The 20,217-nt window shown below is 50.3% G+C and overlaps 2 protein-coding genes across 4 annotated transcripts in view; both read left to right on the top strand.

Annotated features, from left to right (window-relative positions):
• ADRA1A (adrenoceptor alpha 1A) overlaps positions 1-5,227 on the top strand; it is a 29,418-nt gene extending 24,191 nt beyond the window's left edge. For all 3 annotated transcript variants that reach the window (XM_015883047.2, XM_032448888.1, XM_032448889.1), the window contains one exon: positions 1,447-5,227. In XM_015883047.2, the coding sequence (XP_015738533.1) occupies positions 1,447-1,967 (521 nt within the window). In that variant the 3' untranslated portion in view covers positions 1,968-5,227. The remainder of the gene's footprint in view (positions 1-1,446) is intronic.
• A 6,822-nt stretch (positions 5,228-12,049) lies between these two features.
• ANXA4 (annexin A4) lies at positions 12,050-18,829 on the top strand. The gene is given in 15 exon segments (XM_032448847.1): positions 12,050-12,186; positions 12,911-12,964; positions 13,890-13,935; positions 13,938-13,986; positions 14,197-14,389; positions 14,642-14,686; positions 14,743-14,746; positions 14,915-15,001; positions 15,267-15,346; positions 15,728-15,784; positions 16,111-16,204; positions 16,647-16,742; positions 17,256-17,314; positions 17,479-17,601; positions 17,758-18,829. Coding segments are annotated over 14 exon segments (996 nt in total). The 5' UTR covers positions 12,050-12,186; positions 12,911-12,961; the 3' UTR covers positions 17,818-18,829.
• The last annotated feature ends 1,388 nt before the right edge of the window (positions 18,830-20,217 follow it).

Here is a 20,217-nt window from a genome sequence, read left to right as displayed (position 1 = left end):
AAATGACAGCACTGAAAGCAACAGTGCTGCACGCAGCAGGAGGAGGGGAGCAGGGAGCACCATGTCTGGTGTTTGATGGGTGCTCCCAGTGAAGGATACCTGCAAGCAGCACCCCAGCACCTCTCTCCCTGCCTATCCCCATAGGGGATGGAACCCAGCACCTCTCTCCCTGCTTATCCCCATTTCTTCCATAGGGGATGGAAGAAAGTTGGCAGTGCTCTGCATTTTGCAGCAGAGACCACGCTCAGCAGAAGCAGGGTGAGCGCATCATTAATCACACTGCACTGTTTGTGTCCCCTGGTCCAGGCAATGTTTTGATACATTCTCACACAGGCAAAAACACCATGAGAATTGCTTGCTGCTTGGAAGCATTTGCTGCCCTCGTTGTCTCTTTGTTTGGCAAAGAAAGGAAAGGATAGGGAAGGAAAAGTTTCGAACCAAAATTCAGCACTCTCAGAATTCAATTAGAAGGCTCTTGTTGCTTCGCAAGCTTCTCCAGAGTCAGTGGAGGTCCAACAAACAGGCCAACCTCTGTCAAGCTGAGGAGTTGATGCAGAAATCAAGGAAACTATAGAGGATATATACTTGCTGGGAAATTATTTTGCTCCCTGTGCCCATGATAAGCAATCAAAATGAACTGCTGTCAAAGGAATGATACAATCACTTCCCTTTATTTTTTCCTGTCTCACTGGAGGTAAGCGAGAAGCAGCCTTTCCTTTGGCAGCATATGGGAAATGTTTTTCTCTTTTTTCTCATTCTGGATCTGTTTTGCAAGGCTGGCCTTAGAAGTGCTGTTATCACTTATCCCACCCCCACATCGCACGGAGTTTGGTTTTCTCTTTCACTCACATTCAGCCAATATTGTTTTTATTTCCACACAGAGAGAAGTACCAATAAGAGAATTAGAAGGTCCTGTTACAATGGCTGGTTTCCAGTGTCACTCAGCAACAAATTCCTAAGCCATTCTCCATGAATTGTATTTCAACGATAGCTGATCATTTTGAAGGCTTCTCGTTGGTCAATCCAGAAATCCTCTTACTCAGACTTCCAAAATGCTGTGATTTTCTACCTTTTGAAGCCCTTTTTGACAACCTCCTCAACATGATTATTATTTGTCTTTCTGATCTTGAATTAGAAGTTCTAGAGGGAGCAGTTTTCCTTTATCACTTGGTATCTGCTCTCTTGCCTCAGGCTGTAAATGGGAGAATACAACGCTTGTATAATGAAGTGGGTGTCTTGAGCCTTGAATTGATCTCTGATAATATCCTTGTAATTGTACAGCATCATACATTCTGAAAGACTCTTTCCCTCAGGAGTTAGACTTTGAGTCATAAATTTCCCAAGACAGCAGAATCTTATTTATGTTTTTCCAGTGTTTAAGTTTCTTTGGTTACCTGCAATTTCTCACCGCCTCTGCCTTAACACTCTGTATATTTTCCATTTTAGGTTCTTTCTTTCCTACAATCAAACCCCCGGACACACTTTTTAAAATAACATTTTGGCTTGGATATTTAAACAGCTGCATCAACCCCATCATCTATCCATGCTCCAGTCAAGAGTTTAAGAAAGCGTTCCAAAATGTCCTGAGAGCGCAGTGCCTCCCAAGAAAGCACGCAGCAAAGAAGCAGTCCCCAAGCTTCAACCTCAACCATCCCAGCAACCAAAGCATGGGAGGTGGCAAAGGTGTGGTCCGTATCCCCGTCGGCTCAGGAGAAACCTTCTATAAGATTTCCAAATCCGACGGGGTCTGTGAATGGAAGATATTCTCCGCCGTGCAAAGTGTGCCGACCAAAAATGTGGTTCCTAAAGACCAGTCCAGCTGTACTGCTGCCAAAGTGAAAAGCAAAGGTTTCCTCCAGGAGTGCTGCTGTGCGGGCACTTCAGGGAACGCGGTCCATGAGAACTGCAAAGTGCCAACCATTAAAATACACACCATGTCCCTCAGCGAGAATGGGGAGGACGTCTAAATGCTCTGACAGTGCGAGGTCTCTCCCATTTTATTGGGTTTATCCATTTTATTGGGGATGGAAGTAGATGCTACAGCAGTGAAAGGGGTTGGGATGAAATGAATAGCATGCTGTAAAACAGTACCACGCCTTGTGGGAGTGCTGGTAGCCTGAGGAAAGCCCTTAAAGACAGTGAATGTCTGTAGTGGATGGTGAGCACCCTCTGCTCTTCCAAGAGACATGGTTTGCCTGAGATTTGAAGGCCTCATTTTCACTGCATTTCCCCATTTTGAAGTCCAGCTGCTCATATTTAGACACAGTGTGGGAGCAAGAGCCAACTACAAGGACCCTGTTCTGACTTCAGCATGGGTACTTTCAGACAGCTCCAAGTTTAGAGCCAATTCTGTGACTTTTGTTTGTTGTTTTTTTTTAATAGATGTGTGTACAAACGTTGATACAACATCCAGGAGAGCTGAGGTTGGGAGGCTCAGGTCTTGGGACAGTGTTTACAGATCTCTGCTTACTTTTTGTTAATGGACTGTGGATGAGAATGCATTCCTACCATGTCTTGCCTCTTCTGTTCATCCCCAGATTGAAATGCAAATCTACACGCATCCTAAGTGTGTTTGAAAGCTTTCTGCGCTTTGATGTGGGTCTGATAAAAAGGAAAAGGAGGTAAGACACCACCAAACAAGGCTCAGAAAGGTCTCTTCTCTTCATCTGTTTGCTTCCCTTGTTTCAAGTTTAGCAGAAAACCACCTCAAACCTCAGAAACTCCTTGCCCAGGTGCTTTCCCCAGTCACATCCTAAGGTACTGCCGTGCCACAGTCACTGGAAAAGCTGGATGTCCCATTGTCCCTTTGCCCAGCATTATGCTACAACCCTCAGCAGTGCAAAGTACCCTAAGCCTTCCAAGCCTGTGTACCATGAGGTCAGGAATGTTATCCTTCTTGAGAGCAGTGGGAGCTAAACCCAGTAACTGACTTAAGGCCATACATCCTCATGAGAAAGGCCCTTCCTATGGGAATATGGGTGAAAAAACATTTGGAAGCCTGGTATATTTTAATGCAGCTAATCCAAACAAATAAATAAATAAAGTGGGCTGCTCAGCATCTGGAAAAAAATAGCAGGAGGAATTCTCTGTGCAGTATTAGAAATAAGCAGCTCTTGACATGCCTCCTCCTGAGGCTGCCAACTGAAAAACGCAGCTTCCTTGAAACAGCACATGAGCCTCCACTCGTGTCTCAGCGTCAGCTCCTGAGATGTGCTGGGTATGCACTGGTTTGGAAAGGAAAAAGGCTTAAGCTCAGCTTTTTCAGGATGGGACCTTGGAAGGACAATAACCTTGATGAGGAATCGCTCTTTGTTCATCTCTCATTCTGTATGGTCTACAGCATCAAAACAAAATCTATTTGTTCTCTCATAGAAATGCTGGGTCAGAGAGCTACAGATTGTCCCAAACAGGTTAAAATTAGAGAAGACTTCAAATCCAGTCCTTAGACTCAAGTTCTTGTTTCTTTCCATACTTGCAGGCAGCATGTCTGTAGCATTGTCCTGTTTTTATTTATAATGAGAAATCCACTCCACCCTTTGAGCTTTTCCTCAGGTTTTCAATGATTGGAAACCAGGAGTGCTAAAATACCATGAAAAAAAAAAATATTCTCATGGTATTTCAAGCCAAGACCAGAAGCAGAAAAGCTGGAAATCTCATAAGAAAGTCATATGAGACTCCAAGCCAAGGTTCTTGGTCTCGTGGGATTCAAATACGTGGGACACTCGCTTGAATAAAACCTGAACTCTGAAACACTGAAAAAACACCCATTAAATGGAGCAAAACTAGTGAGACAGTATCCCCACTGCAGCCAGGTGCTGCCCCATTTGGACGGATACCTGCTGTGTAACTCAGACCAAAGGGTCAATGTGCCATCTCTCCTTTAGAGCTGTGAGATTCCCAGTCTTAGGTTTGTTGTAGGTTCCACAGTGTCGGGCATGGGGTTGTTGTGGAAGTTTTCCCATTATCCAGATAAATGTCCCCTCATTTTTTCCCTGCCAAGTCCAAGGATAAATTACACATTGTGTAAAGCAATATTTTCCTTTGCCAGGCTTCCATGGCATTGCACTGTATCTTACAAGCTACACCTTTCCCAGCTACAAAAGGGAGCTAATCCATAAACACCATCAACTACTTTTTGAAGGTATTCACAAGCAAATGGTTTAATGTATGACAGCGTTATGGAAGTCCAAGGTACTACAAGAGAGTTTGTGGTGCATTAAAACAAAGATCTCCCATCACCTAGCTTGATAAATGTAATTGAATCACTTCTTTCCCAGGAGGAGGTTATAATGTTTGTATTTGGGATTCAAGTAAAATGTCACGCATTCTAGGCAGAGCGTGCTGCATATTTCTCATACTGGCAGAGAAGGGGAAAAATAGCTACGGGGAAATGAATTGCTAAAAAGAAGAACTGGTTATTGCAAGCAAGTATCATATCGGAAATAACATGTCTTGTAGTTGCATGACGTGCTCAGAGGTCTCGTTAATGCGGATTACTGTCTGTTACACCGAGCTCAAATCCAGGCTGACAAACATCCTCTGCTTTAGCATCACAACACTTCCAGGTCTTTTTCAGAGCCAGAATGTCCAAGAGTTTACACCGCAAGGCAGAACTGATTTTCCATCACTCAGTGTGTCAGACCGAACAACAAGAGCTTCTTGTATTGACCTGCACTGCGACTGTCAAAACTTGGCAGTTCTTCTTCTGAAGAAACAAGAAGAAAACATCCTAAATCTGGTCTGCATCTCAGATTTCCCTTTAGAAAGCAGCTCCACTCGGCTAATAATCACAGCATCATTAGTCTGTGGTACAATGGAAACATGCTGAATATCATTAAGAACTCAGTTGTACTTATCTTACAACTGTGGGAATTGTACACAAGCCGGGGCCGTTATTTTGTTGTTGTTGTTTGGATGGGGGTTTTTTTGCTTAGGCAGCCTTTGGCCGAAAAAAAGGTTTTATTTTTCCTTCTGTCTGCAGCAGCACTTGGCCTGCATGTCATACACGTCTGGCTGCCAATGGTTTCTATGGACATTTCTTGAAATGGGCACTGCATTTTCTGAACGTGGTATTCCAGTATCACTGGGGTTTGTACATGCTGTTTTTATGGACTCGTTGTTTATGATGCAACTTGTTTGAACAGTTGTGCTGGTCATTTCCCTAAACAACATGAATGTATATGAAATATTGCTTGGTGAACAAATAAATTATTGGGGGGAATGTGCACTTTGGAGCTACACGTTAATCGCTTTTTTTATCTCTTTCTTCCCCAAAACATTTGTACACCCAACCTTTCCCTAAACACAAAGTCTTTGGGTAGAGGATTGGGTTCTGAAGACCTCAGTGGTTTTAGTGGGAGTAAGATCCAAGGAGAATAAAGGAATCATTCTGTTTCTACTGTCCAAATGATGGATGGACATCAATGCAGCTATAAATAACGTACAGTGCAAAATGCCTCTGTGATCAGTATGTCCACTGCCACATAATAGAGGCTATTTTTAATCGATGGCAGGAAATAAGTGGAGCTTTTTTAGCTGTGTAAAATAAATCAAGATTACATAGAAAGACATCAGCCTTTCTTAATACGATGGCTCTGGGCCCCTCCTCTGCTACGAAACATGTTCCTTTGCTGTGAACAAGGCCAGAAAGGAATCAACTTTTCTGACACATTGGACGAGGGGTTTATTTCCCTGACTCAGTTGTGATTTTCTGACCAAATCCAAGCACTCTGTGTTTAAATTCCCACTGCAACAGATGTGATCCATTCCAACTGTCCCGGGAACACTGAGCTTCATCAAATGCCAGCAGTGACTTTGAGAAGCTGACATGTGTCAGGACAAAAAACGAAATAAAACCTGGTGTTTGTTTCACGTCATTCCAACGGCACGAATTAGGCAGAAGCTGCCAGTGCTTATTCCGGGATAAACTTCCCACCCTTTTCCGCTTCCTGGGACGTCTGCGATGGATTCTCAGTCCTCACAGTCCCATTGCATCCTTTATATCTCAAATCACACTGAGATAAAGTTTGTGACTTAAAGCTGAGGAGCTGATGTGTGTCCTTCACTGTCCTTTATTTTCTCACTACAGCTGCTGAGATGGAGTCAGATTTTTGTTAACAACACCTACACTGAGCCAGGACACTTCTTTATCATCGTGTTGCTACTGGAAAACTGCACAGATCCAATCTGAGGTGAAGCATTCACTATTTATTAGCGAATTAAGTAAACGGTATCTACGTCTGTTGGCCCCACGCCTCTTAAACCAAACATCCCACATGTTGGCAGCTCCCATGATTTATCCTTGAGAGAGGCTGTACCATCTGAACTCCGGCTCAGGGATTCCAAAATGCTACTTCAGATTCAGGAATGTTCTGCATTTCCCTCAAGAGACATAGAAAGCTCCAACTAACGGCGCTATATCCAGAGCTGCAGTGGAGGAGGGGGCTGGTAGGAAGAAGATTGCCACTGAGTTTTGATTTTTACAAATATTTCTTTCCTTGGGTACATATAAGAGGGAAGACAAGTCGGTTCCAAGAAGCGCTGTTAAGTGCATTTATGATCATGGCTACGATCTGCATTATTAGCAGAGAACTTGCTGCAGACGGTTCAGATGGGATAAATTCATGCCCACCCCAAAAGCCAGTGCATTCCCATCCACCGTCTGAATAGTTGTATGAGAATTTATAATGTGCACAGCAAATATGAAAAGCCAAAGACATGCCAATGCTGAGAAAAAGGAATATGTAGTAATTTATGAGCAGTAAGTCCAGACCCATAAACTGCCTCCTCCTTTTGCCAAAAAGAATAGGTTCCATGTGGTTGTTAGCAGGCTATTTTAAGGCACTTCCATGCTTTTCACTGTGTAGACATATCCGAAGAGCATTTGATTGGGGATTCATTTCTCTAATTCTGAATGCATGACACATACCCAAAAAGAGGCAGTTAAATTTAATTGCAAGCCTTGCTTGGGTTGTTGTTTCATTTGTAACCTGCCTGGAGTGTCTGCTGGCTTCACCGGGAAATATTGCAATATAAATGTCATCTCAAGCTCTATTTACATATGGCTCTTTGCATATTAAAAGGCTCCGGAGGACTCATGAGAATCATACACCCCTCCCTGGTGCTGCAAAGGGATGGTGCCTCGGTCCTCCAGAGCCCGGCATTCACATCAGGCATAATGCTGGGGACATTTGTTTTGCTGGAAGCTGTCTATAAAAACACAATTCAGCGTCTATCAAAGCAGGTGGCAAACACGAAATGGGCCAATAAACACCTGTTGCATCCCTGGTACTTTTCAGGGCATGTTTGGCACAGCTTTGCCATCTTGTGGCCTGCTCAGCTCTGCAGGATTGGAAGCAAAGCTGGGGTAAGAAGAGCACCTGAAAGTGGGGAAGAGAAAGCAATGGTTCTATGGGAAGATATGGCTTCATCTGCTGCAAGCTGAATGCTGGAGACTTGAGAATCAAGCAGGATGGGGCTGGAGGAGCTTTAGAAGTGCATTAGCCTAATTGGTCTCATTAATCAAACTAGCATCATATCCTCTTAATTCATATTGAGGTTAATTTTTGTTTAGGGAAAAAAGAAATGGCTAGACCTTTGTTTAATGTTGTTATGTGTGCCTTTTAGAACAGCTATTTTACTTTAAATGACAGATTGAATTAGGGGTATAATTTCCTCTCAGGTTCAGAAAATTAGCATCTAATTATCCTTAACCTAAGGGATATTAGCACTTCTTACAAAAACCAATCACAACCTGACCTAAATTTAGAAGAGAGACCTTCCCAGTGCATGGCAAGCCTGGAACTGTTTGAATACAGAATCAAATCACATTAGAAATGAGAATCACTCCCTAAAACATCAGGAATCTTTTTCTAGGATGACCAACATTAAAGGGCTCTGCCTGTTCCTGTATTTGTAACATCACCCCGCAGGCCCCAACCTGCAGCTCCTGCATGACGCAGCAGTGGGGTTTCCATTCCCTTTGAGATCCCCCTGAGACCCAGCACAAAGACATGGCAGTTTTTGCTGTCCAAAAGCACAACATATGGTGGCCAAAGTGTGTGTACTTTCTATTGAGGGGGGTCCTTATTTCTGTGTGGAAAGGAGAGGGGAATAGGCTTAAGAAAGCAATAGGAATGTAGTTTAAAAGCGTGAGCCTGGTGCTCTCTTGTGGAAACTCTTCAGGAGAGCAGCACAAATGCTCCGAGCTTTTCTGTGTCTCTGGAATGGGGATTTTCTTTTCCTTAAGTTCCACTCAGTGCGGACTGAGGGAGGGAGGAGAGTTTGGAGGAAAGGAATGGGGCTGGTGGGGACAACCCTGGGACACGACACGTTGTGCTGCCCCGTCCTGCCCTGCAGGTGGGCACTGGGGTCTGGGGGGGATTTGGTGCTGCATGAACTGCAGGTGGAGGCGTAGGAAAGTGAATACAAAACATTTAATAATATAACATATAATTTAACAGAATCTAACAGAATCCAACAGAATTATCTAACAGAATCTAACAGAATTTAATGGAATCTAATGGAACCTAACGGATCACATTGTCTCAGTCCAAGGTGTTGTTGGACAGCTTGTGTGGGGTTGGGGCTGATGATGGAGCCCCTGGAGCGCTGCTGCTGCTCTCTGTGTGCCATGGGAGCCAGAGAGGAGCCTTATTCACTGGCTGTAGCTGTTGTCTCCTGCTGCTGGGCTGGTTTCTGTGGGCGCTCTCACTTGTGCTGAGCCCATCCAGCTTCACCTAACGCTGGCGTTTCAGTCCTGGAACATCCTGGTCCAGGGGCAGCTTCCTCTTTCTGGTTTGGTTGCTGCCATTGTGCTGCTTTTGCCCTCTGCTCTTGTCTTTCCTGGTGGTGCAGATGGGCACGGGGCACTTGGTGCCATCCCCAGGGTGGTTGTCTGGCACATGGCAGGACATGGAGCCCGCATCCTCCATCAGATGCTCCCAGGACAGTGACTCAGAGGATGCTGGCTGCCCTGAGGACAGACCCCTGAGGGGTCTGCTGCCAGCCTGTGCCACTCTGTTGAGCTTCCTGCTGTAAGCCCGTGCCATTCTGTTGATCTTCCTGCTGCCAGCCCATGCCACTCTGTTGAGTTTCCTGCTGGCAGCCTGCAGCGCTCTGTTGATCTTCCTCCTGCGCCTGGGAAAGCTGGAGAGCGCCCTGATGAAAGCAGAGGTGCTGAGGTTCCTGGAGACGTGTGGGGACATCTGCTGCGGGTCCTTCAGACAACTCGATGCTTCTGCAAAAGCAAGAACATAAGAACATCCCCAGAGCGATGATGGCAGCCCTTCCCGCAGCCTCTCAGTGCGGACGTCCACCTGCCACTGCTGCAGCCCCTGAACTCACCAAGAATCCAGGTGAGGAAACTGTCCATTTCCATGTCGTCCTCACGTCTGTTGCTGCTGGGTGTCTCTTCTGGAAAAGGAAGGAAGAAAATCCCCAGTGGGGCAGTGCCAGCTTTCCCACTCAGCCACTCGGTGCAGACACCCCCCCAGCAGCTCTGCTGCCCCCAAACTCACCCTGGCTGATCCACGTCAGCAGCTGGTCAAAGTCTGCGCTGTTGTCCAGGATGGCCGTCTTGGATGTGACTTCTGGAAGAAGGAATAAAATCCCCACAGGGGCAATGCAGCTTTCCCACCCTCACTTGGTGCGGACACCCACCCGCCAGCTCTGCTGCCAACAAACTCACCGTAGTGATCCATGCCAGCAGATCATCGATGTCTGCCATGTCCTCCGGGCTGCCTGCGCTTGTTGTCCCTGCTGGAAAAGCCAGAAGATCCCCAGTGGGGCAATGCCGGCAGCTTTCCCACAGCCAGCCGGGGAGGGCAGCCAGCCGCCCGCTCTGCAGCCCCTGAACTCACGGCCTGATTGCGGCGTGGCAGCGCTGCAGGTGAGCGGAGCCGTGTCAGGATGGGGGCAGCCGTGGGTGGGCGCTGGGTGCCCCTGGTCCTCCATGAGCAGCACGGCGTCTTGCAAGGGCTCCATGGGCGGCTCCCAGCTGGCGGGCAGGGTGCAGGGCACCTTCTGCCGCACTGAAGGAGCTGGCAAAAGAAGTGGCGGGGGGCCGGGGCGGCCGGGGGCCTGCGGCAGGCAGGTGCCTGCGGGCTGCGGGGGCTCTGCATAGAACGTAACCCCAGACCACAACCCCATCAGCTGCTGGAGCAGCATCATCCCTGCCAGCAGGTGACGGTGGGCAGGGGCTTTAAGGGGAGCTGTACCTGGGTGCAGCCCCCAAGGTGGGAGCTGAACCACAGTTATAGGCAGCCCCCCAGGTGGGAGCTGCTGTGCTGCCTGTCCCCAGACACCTGGTACCCCAGGCCAGACAGAGGCCTGAGGCACCAGGTGGGTGGCACTGGGGACAGGGAGGGGTTTAAGTGGGACCAGCACTGCTCTGCTGATGGGCTGCATTGCAATGGCCGGTGGAAGTAGAAACGATCCAAATAAAGTGGCTTCAGGCGTCACAGGCACCGTCAGCGCTCCTCGAGGGATTCTCTCTGTGGGGAAACACACAAATGGGTGTTGGGTGAGACCACAGAACCATAGAATCACAGAATGGCCTGGGTTGCAAAGGACCACAATGATCATCACGTTCCAGCCCCCCTGCTGTGGGCCAAGCACCACATCCAGCCTGGCCTTGAATGCCTGCAGGGATGGGGCATCCACAGCCTCCTTGGGCAACCTGCTCCAGTGCATCACCTCCATCTGGGTGAAAAACTTCTTTCTAACATCCAACCTCAACCTCTCCCTCCTCACTTTCAAACCATTCCCCCTTGTCCTATCCCTGTCCACCCTTTAAGCAGCCATTCCCCCTCCTGTTTATACACTCCCTTCAGGTATTGGAAGGCCACAGTGAGGTCTCCCAGCAGCCTTCTCTTTCTCCAAGCCAAACAAGCCCAGTTCTCTCAATGTTTCTCCCTCGCAGAGGAGCTGCAGGGCACTGGGATCACCTGGCGGTGCCGGGAGCAGGAGGGTCGTGCTGCGTTACCTGCTGGGACAGCTCGAGAATGGCAGCGGGGGGTTCCGTGCCCACTGGGGCCAACCCTGTGCCCTGAGCTCACAAACAAGGGCTCTGTGATGTGTCACAGTCTCGCTCTGTACCTGCCCCGTCAGCAGATGGATCCCACAGCTCGTGGCTGCGGCTCATTGTGGTTTTCTATGGAGTTTTTACACGTTGGGGCGGTGACGGGACAGATTTAAAGCACAGACACGGGGTTGGATGCGATGTCAGGGATGTTCGTTACACCCGGCGCTGTGCGTGACCACGGCACAGAACGGACACGGGGCGGTGTTGGAGCTGAGAACGGACTGAGAACGGACAGAACCGGATAGAAAACGTTTAATATCGTATATACAAAGCAATAAACACAGAATTAACCACATTTCCACCCAGTTCCCATCCGAACCATCCCCCCCCATCACAGTTTCCCGTCTCGTTGATAACACACGCGGTTCCGTCCCGCTGTGCTGCCGCCCCGTGTCCGCCCCATGTCCGCCCGCATCGCTTCCCCGCATTGAGCCCCGCAGCTCCGCCATCTTGACGGCGCCATAATGGCAACCTCGCGTCCGCAGCCGCCATTGGCTGAGAGCCCCTGTTTGGCACCGCCTCCTCCGCGCTCCCATTGGTCAGTTCGGCGAATGGGGGCGGGTACTTTTCGTGGGGTCCTTTCCCTCTGTCGTCGCGCTGTTGTTGCGTCATCACTGTGCGCGTCCTTATGGCTGGATCCCGGCTGTCCGCGGCGCTGCCCGGTTCTACGCCCGGTTCCACGTTCCATGCCCGGTTCCACGCCCAGCTCCGCTCCCAGCGCTCCGGTCCCGGCTGGTGCTGCAGGAGGAGGATGCGGGGATGGGGTGAGGCCTCACGGGGCCGGTGCTGCCCCGCTCAATGCGGCCCTTCCCGCTGAGCTTAGAACACGGGCTGGGGGCTGCCCGCAGCTGGGGGGGCTGCTCAGGCCTCACCCTGTCGGATCTCCTTCCCTCCTTCCTTCCCTCCCTCCCTCCCTCCCGGGCTGGGGGCTGCCCGCAGCTGGGGGGGCTGCTCAGGCCTCACCCCGTCGGATCTCCTTCCTTCCCTCCCTCCCTCCCTCCCCCGTGGGCGGGTGCAGCGCCGTGTGTCCCTCGGTCCCTCCCCGCCGCGTCACGCCCGGCCCAGCCCCGCTCCGCGCTGTACGGACGCGCCCTGCGCTGGGGGTGAGTGGCCACGAGCGACCACGGGACGGAACGTGGGGATGGAGCGTGGGACGGCACGGAACGGGGGGCGGGGGGGAACGAGGAGCTGCGGGGTCCGGTCCGGCTGTGATGTTAATTAATGTTAATTAATGCCCAACGTTAATGCGGAGCGGTCAGCTCTTTGTTAATGCCGAGGGTGGGAAAAGGGAGAAAACTGTTCGTTTTCTGCTGCCCGGGTTGTAGATTGTCCGCAGTTCTATGAAGGAGGGGACGGGAGGAGCTGCTGTGTGCAATGCAATGCCGGGCTGAGCTGCTGTGTGCAATGCAATGCCGGGCTGTGATGCTCCAGATGTGTCAGAGTCACATGCAGGGCAGGGCAGGAGCTGCTGCTCTTGCACAAGGGCTGGGTTCACCAACACAGCGCTCAGCAGGACAAGGGTGTCACTCTGCTCTCTGTAACCTCAGCCAGGCTGTCATTCTAGGGATGGAAAAGGCATTTCTTAACCATTGGTGCCATTGTCTGCTTGTGCACCACGTCCCTCTCATGCAGAGCTGCTGTCCTGCTGCATAGCAGCCCTTGTTGGCTCAGTGCAGAGCAGACTGGTTGTGTGTTTGTGTTCTTTCAGATTGGGAAATGATGTGTTTATCGTCATGCGTTATGGTCACAGTCACTTGACCAGCACCATAAAGTGGCAGGGGGGTATGTTCTAATAACTGTTAGTTAGAAAACTGGTTTTTATTGCAGTTACCAGCTGTTGGTGGGACCTGAACAAGAGACTGACCGAAACCTCGAGTGATGGTGAGTGTGTTTGTTTGCTGTGCCACGCTGTGCCAGGCATTGGCTCAGATCACACAAACACAGGGAGCGTAGATAGGAAGAGCACCACCTGGCTTTTTATGAGCGGTGAATTTGTAGCTCCTTTCTATTTCCTCCTAGGGGACAATGCCCCACACATCTCTGCTTTTCCTGCTCAGGAGTTAATGAAAAATCCAACTGAATGTCAGCTCACAGAGCGAGTATTTTTCCAGATAAGCTCTCTGGGCACGCTGCTCCCTCCCGGTTCAACCCACAAGGTTCCACCCATGCAGTGGTTATTCCTGTGCCTGTGTTCCAAAGCCCAGGCTCCATGAAGGTCAGCACTGTTTTGGTGTTGACCTTGATTGGAACAGAGTTGGATCGTAGGAGGCAGTGTGATCCCACAGAGATGGCACTGAGCAGGAGGAGGAAGAAACCTGTTTGTGAATGGCCAGGTTGAGCCAAACACAGCATGTCGTGTTGTGTTGCAGAAGCACGGAATGGTTGATGTTGGAATGGAGATCTGGGCCCATCTGGTCCAGGCCCTGCTGCAACAGGGCCAGCAGAATTGGTGCCCAGGAACACATCCGATGGGTTTGGAGATTGACATGGAGAAGGAAGAAGGCCTGGTGGGACTGAACACAGATGCAAGGTGGTCCAGCTTTTGTTTCATTGGAAACCAGATACACAGCAATATGGAGATATTTTCTACCTGTGGTTGTGCCCCTGTGGCTTCTTTCTGATGTGCCTGGGAAGTCCCCTTAGAATAGACTGCTGCCTGAGACAGAAGTCTGATACAACATCACTTGTGTGGGTGGAGTTTTACGTCTTTTACGTTTGTTTTTTGGTGTGTTTTATCTCCCAATTCAACTCTCTGTGTGCATGGGCGCAAGTCTGCCTTTGCTAAATCCTTTTCTTGTGGCCTTAGGCAACAATCAAGGGGATCTCGAGCTTCAGCGCTGAGCAAGAAGCACAGCACTCAGGAAGGCCATGAAGGGCTCTGCTAAGTTGATCTCCCTCCACAGGTCAACTTTATTTCCCCAGCACTGGGAATGGCTGCTCTGGTGGTTCGTTCCAGGGAAGCGCAGCTGCTTGCATTGCTCTGCTGCACAGCTGCCCTAAAAATAGTTGGGAAGTGGAAAGACAACTGCCTTTCCTATGTCCTGAAATACAGCTCCTCTGGTGGAGTGTGTCCTGGCAGCTTTGTGTGCATGGATGTAGTCCTGGGGCTGTTGAGAACTGGCTGTGCAGGGGACTGGAGGCGGCACAAGACCAGAGGGCACTTCTGATTCTTGTGCAAGCAGCCTGACTGGCTTCCATTTGTTTCTTGCAGGCACGGATGAAGAGATCATCATTGACATCTTGACCAAACTAAATGCTTCCCAACGTCAGCAAGTTCCGATCACCTAAAAGAGCACTATTGGCAGGGTAGGTGGCCTCCAGAGATGTGTGAAGGCGGTTGTGTCACTGGGGTGAAAAGTGAAAAAGGACCCAATCTCCGTGAGAGAAAGGTCGGCGGAGAATTTCCTTGACCAAGGTTGTTTTGTTCTTGTTCAGTTCAGAGCAGTTGTTGATGCAAGGAGGGCTAGAGCCTAAAGAGAAGTGGGGAACAGCTCAGTTCTGTCTGTCCTGGAAGGCTGCACCTTCTGCCACCTCCTTCCTCCTCTCTTGGCTTTCTAGGATTTGATTGGTGACTTGACGTTGCTGAGTGGGAATTTTGAGAGGGTGATGGTGGGGATGATGACTCCCACCGCCATGTCTGATGTGCACAAAGTGAGGAGGGCTGTGAAGGTTTGCAAATCTTCCTTTTGTAATTGCTGAAGTTCTGGCCAAGGACTTACTGCTTTGCTATGAATGTCTTCTTCATTTATTATTAACTTTTAAAGAAATCTGATTGCATGTCAGGAGCTGTTGTTGGTATCTGAAATCTTGCCTTGGCAATTCCTTGGGGAGCAGGAACAGAAGAAGGCTGCCTGATGGAAATTCTGGCTTCTTGCAACAGTGAAGAGATTCATCGCATTAATGAGATCTCCAAGCTCCGTAAGTGGTGTCACCAGCAACTGAACTGATGTAAATAAAATGGGGAGGAGCATTCTGTCTACCAGCAGGACGTATGGTTCTCTTGCCAGTTTCTTACTGTCTGTGCTTCTTAATTGGAGGCTGTAGCACGAATGATGATGAATGGAGTGCTGCAGTGATGCTGAGAGCCCTGGGCACAGTTGAGTACTTAGCTAGGAATGCTGTAGGCAGCACCCAGGTATTGGCTCTGCTTCTAACAGATTCCATGTCCGTGTGTTCTTGCTAGAGTATGGCTGCTCCGTCGAGGATGACGTCGTATCCAGCACATCTTCCATGTTTCCAAGGGTCCTCGTGTCCCTTGCAACAGTGAGCAAAGCCGAGGGGAGAAGGGGTTGAATCTTCTTGTGGGTGCAGCTCTGTGCTCAGCGGTGAGGAGCTCCAGGCTGGCTTTTTCTCACCCGATGTGTCTCATGGCCTGCTCCTCAAACCCATCTTCTGCAGGGAGGGGATTCTGACTCATGAATGCCATGGGCTCTTTTCTCAATGTCCCAGTAAAGTGGGTTGCTGCTCGTTTCAGAAGGAAGCCCAAAGCACATTTGAGATGCGTCACTGTGTTTGTGAGCTAGTATTCCCTTTGAAGGACTCCAATAGCCATCTCCAGCAGCTGTTTCTGAGTGGGGAATTCTCAAGGGTTGCTTCCAGTAGATGCTGTGCTGAGCTGTGTCTTCTGTCCTTGAACCTTTGCAGGGTAACAGAGATGAGGGAATGTATGTGGATGATGCCCTTGCTCAGCAGGATGCTGTGGTGTGTAGGAACGTGCTTCCTTGCAAGAGCAATCTGTTCTTGTGCATGTGATGTGTGGTGAAGAGAAGCCAACCTGTGAAATGGGAATAAATGGGTTCTGCTCTTGTTTGCGAGTCTCTAATGAGACGTCTCTAGGCAGGCAAGTTACTTGGCAGGGGCAATGACATTTCAGCTGTGAGTTGCCATGCCTGGATGGTGCTTGTTGGAAAATATCCATGATCTGGACACGTACAGGCCAGCAGTTCTCTACCACCAATGAATTAAAGACCTTGTGTATACCCAGGCTTCTCCACGAGCCTTACTTTGCCATCCATAATGTCTATAAGTGCCTGTACGAAGCGGGGGAGAGGAAGTGGGGAATAGATGAGGTACAATTTATGTCCGTCCTCTGTACATGGAACAGGCATCACCTGCTCAGAGGTAGGACCCCTCCACAGCGTCCTGGGTTTTTCTTCCCTTTCTGTTTGCATGATGCTTCATAGGTGTTGAGTAAGTGCAAGCTCTTCTGGGTCAACAGGTGTCTTAGCGAGAGCCCCATTGCATCCATTCCCTTCGGTCTGTTTCATTCCCTTCTGAGACTGGAAGGGACTTCAGAAACCTAAGTGTGACCACCACTGTGACGGGGGGGCAAAGAAATTCATCTGCCAGCATGAAGTAGAAGGTCTTGAAAATGGTAACAGCTGTGGTAGGCCAATTAGCAGGACTGTTAGCAATGGAAATGAATTATTTTAGTGGGACGGTCCTGATATATCTGGCAGTGCTGCAGGAACGATAGAATGTTCTTGCAGCATGTGAGGAGCTTGTTCTTGCCAAATGGCCCTTTGGATCTCTCTGACTCTCTACCGTGGACTCTTCCTCCTAGTTTTGGATGTGTACAGAGGCATTTCTATCAAGGACATAACAGACAGCATTAAATCTGGGAGGTCTGGAGACCTGGAAGATGCTTTGCTGGTTACGGGTCAGTGCTCTGCTGTTAAACCTTGTCTGCAGAGTAATGAAATGATGAGAGGTGCTGTGTGTCCCCTTGAGTGGCTGTTACAGGTTTCAGGGGGCAGACATGGTTTGTCTTTATGTGCACAAAGCCGGGCTGGGTGGGACTTGGAGCACCCTGGTGTAGAGGGAGGTGTCCCTGCCTACTGCAGGGGGGTTGGAAGTAGATGATCTTAGGAGTCCCTTCCAACCCGAACCATTCTATGCTTTTCAGACCCAGTCAGGTTAGAAAGCTTTATGCTTTACGGTACATTGTGCTTGGCCAAAGGATGCTTTGGCAGCAGAGGTTTGCTGTCAGGAGGCATTAAAGCCTCAGCACAGACACATCAGCTCCCAGCACATCACTGGCTGTTGGTGCCCGCACTGCCCCTGCTGTTTGTTAGCCTGGAGTTGCATCTTGACAGAAGAAAGTGCTGCAGAGGTGTGGGAATCCTCCTGCTTTTGCTGACCTTAACTCTCTTGTTCTTGTCTCTCCTCACAGTAAAGTGCATGCGAAACAAGCCTGCGTACTTTGCCGAAAGACTGTATAAATCCATGAAGGTAAATAGATTGTTTGTGGAGTAAAATTGCTTGCTTCTTTCTTGCATTTTCGTGCTCGAGTCAGCAGCATCACAGCTCCTGCACTGGGCACTGAGACCTTTGTGTCTGTGGGTGATTCTCCAGAGGGTTCTGTGTTAGCTCTATGTGGTTGTTTTGCTTTCTAGGGCCTGGGAACAGACGACAACACTCTGATCAGAGTGATGGTGTCCCGCTCCGAAATAGATATGCTGGATATCAGAAGAGAATTCCTGACCATGTATGGGAAGTCACTTCACTCCTTCATTAAGGTAAACTTAGACACAAGGTGGGATTTTCAGAGTCCCCCCCATGACACCTTTGGGGCATTTTAGAGCAGCTGAGACAAAGCAGATGTTACAGAAATATACTGAGAATGTCCCTGAATGTTCTGGCGTGGTCACCATTGTTCACCTTTGTATCCCCAGGGAGATTGTTCAGGAGACTACAGGAAAGTTCTGCTGAAGCTTTGTGGCGGCGAGGATTGAAGGGTTCCTGGTGTATGTCCCATGTTACAGGGAGGAGGGAATCATAAGGATTTCTCTTAATTTCTGGGGGCTTTTCTCTCATTAATTGCTGAGTAGTGACGTTGATTAATGCTCTGGTTGGGTGATGGCAGTTGCATTTTAACCTTAACTTTTGTATTTTTGCTTGCATTGCCACTTTGTATCTACCTGAGCTAGGAAAGCCTTATTTAAACAGAATGCTTTAACCAAATCTATGCAAGCTTTGTTACCTCCTTGCAAGCTGCCCCTCTGCGCTTGCAGTAAATCCTGCCAAATGAAGCAAATTTGGGTTCAGAATGTAGGAATCTGCAGAGGGAAGAATGAATTCTGTCATTATATGGAGAGAATGCAGCCTGCCTCCAGCTTCTGGAGGATGATTAACCCCCTCCAAAACAAAACTCATCTGAAATACAATCAAATTAGATGCCATAGTGCTCTTCTCCAACCTAAATGATTGTAGGGTCGCCAAATCCAATGCCAACCCATTCCCACTAATCACATCCCAAGGATGGTCCTTGTGGAGCTCCAGCTTGTCAGTGTGGAGCACAAAGCTCCGTGCTGCACTTTGTTGCCTGTAGGTCTGGATGTGGGGAAGCTGCCCCGGTGGCTGCAGAGGGGACTTTAGCTGCACTCCGCCTGGTTGCAGGTCGGCCTCGTAGCCTTGGTCTGTCTGCCTTGTCTGGGGGTGTAAACCACAAGGTTTGTGGCAGCCCTTTGCTCTCGGTTAATTGCTGTCATTGGGATGGTACCTATGAAGGAATGACCTGTCCTTGAAGTATGTCTCATCAGCACTGTCTGATGCCTCACACTGAGCTGCCTTGTTCTGGGCTCACGTACCAAAAGTGCCAGCGCTGTCTGCTGGGACTCCTGCATAACACTGCCAATAGGAACTCTGCTTCTGGGGCCTTTGTGTGATGTGAAATTCCCTACCAACCTCTGAAATAAATGCTTTCCCCTAAGCTTAGCTCCTGTCTGCTAAGCTGTGGACACTACAGCGCGTGGCTCTGGTTTGCTTTTACAAAGTGTAACTCAGTGGATGACGCTGGGATGGCATCACAGATCACCTGCTTGTCTCCATAGTGCTCAGGGGCTTTTCTGAGCTGCTGGCCCCACAGCGCAGCCCCACAGCTGGTGATGGACTGAAGCTGGAGCATCCTGGCAGCAGAGGACGCTCCTGCCCCACAAGGGCTCACAGCTCCACCGCCCCCCTGCTGGATGGGAGGCAAAGCAATGACTGCAGTCCAGCCAACCTTACACCTCGTGTGGTTCACTGCCAGCAGGAAGAAAGGTGGGCACAGGTAATGCTGCATCAAAAGGGACTGCAGGGGCACACGAGGGCACAGGTTCACGTACTGCACCCACTGCTCCTTGCTGTGCCCCAGGAGCCCCCTGGTACCCGCTGCTTCCTGGCTCAGGACGGCCTCGTGTGCCCCCAGCAGCATTCCTTATCCTGCCTCCATTTCCCCAGCAGACCCTAGTTGGGACAGACAGGGGAGACCCTTTGGAACACGAGTGGGTGTGGGCTCATCCCGTCCATCGTGCAGGGTGGCCTGAAGGGGTGAAGGACCCCTGGCTCCACGCGCTTAGTGCTGCACGTGGCCGTGATGCAGGACCTGCAGGGACACGAGGTCTATGGGGACACAGGCTGGACTCCGACCCCATGACGGGGGGGCAGCGGGGCGGGGGCACCCGGCCACTTCCTGGGGCAGATGCCACCTCCAGCCCCACGTCAGCGATGGCCCCACGAGGTGATGGCCCACAACAGCCCAGCCCTGAGCTGCTGACCCGTGTCACATCAGTGGGGAGGACAAATGGCAGCGCCCAGGTTTGCTGCCAGCCCCCCCATCCAACACCCCCATCCAACACCCCCCACCCACCCCCCCCATCCAACACCCCCCATCCAACCCCCCATCCAACACCCCCATCCAACACCCCCCATCCAACACCCCCCATCCAACACATCCTGTGCCCACTGGGCCGTGGTTCCTGCTGGTCAAGGTTCGGTCCCGTAGCACCGGGGGTCGTGCAGTTGGGGGGGGATAACACAGGTTTGGGCTCTTTGAGCCTGGATAAGGGGGGGGTCCAAACGGGACCAACCGGGGCTGGGTGACGCCGTGATAGCAGTGGGGGTCCTGCCGGTCCCGGTACCACGCTGGCCCCATCCCGGTACCGCAGCCGGCGCACTCAGACCCGGCCGTTGTGTGGCCGCACCGGGTTGTTCCGGATCCGCCCCCAGCGCCGCGCTGTGTCGGTCCGGTTCGGATCCAGCCCGGCCCGAACTCGGTTCCGCTCCGTCCCCTTCACGCACGTGGTCTCGTGGCGCGCTGCCCGCGCAAGGACCCGCCGGTCGCGCCTCCGCCGCCGAGCGGAACTGACCAATAG

This window comes from Coturnix japonica, chromosome 22, assembly GCF_001577835.2.
Source record: "Coturnix japonica isolate 7356 chromosome 22, Coturnix japonica 2.1, whole genome shotgun sequence".
Lineage (NCBI taxonomy): Eukaryota > Metazoa > Chordata > Aves > Galliformes > Phasianidae > Coturnix > Coturnix japonica.
The sequence above is the reverse complement of the archived record's forward strand: the minus strand, read 5'-3'. Positions and strand labels throughout refer to the sequence as shown.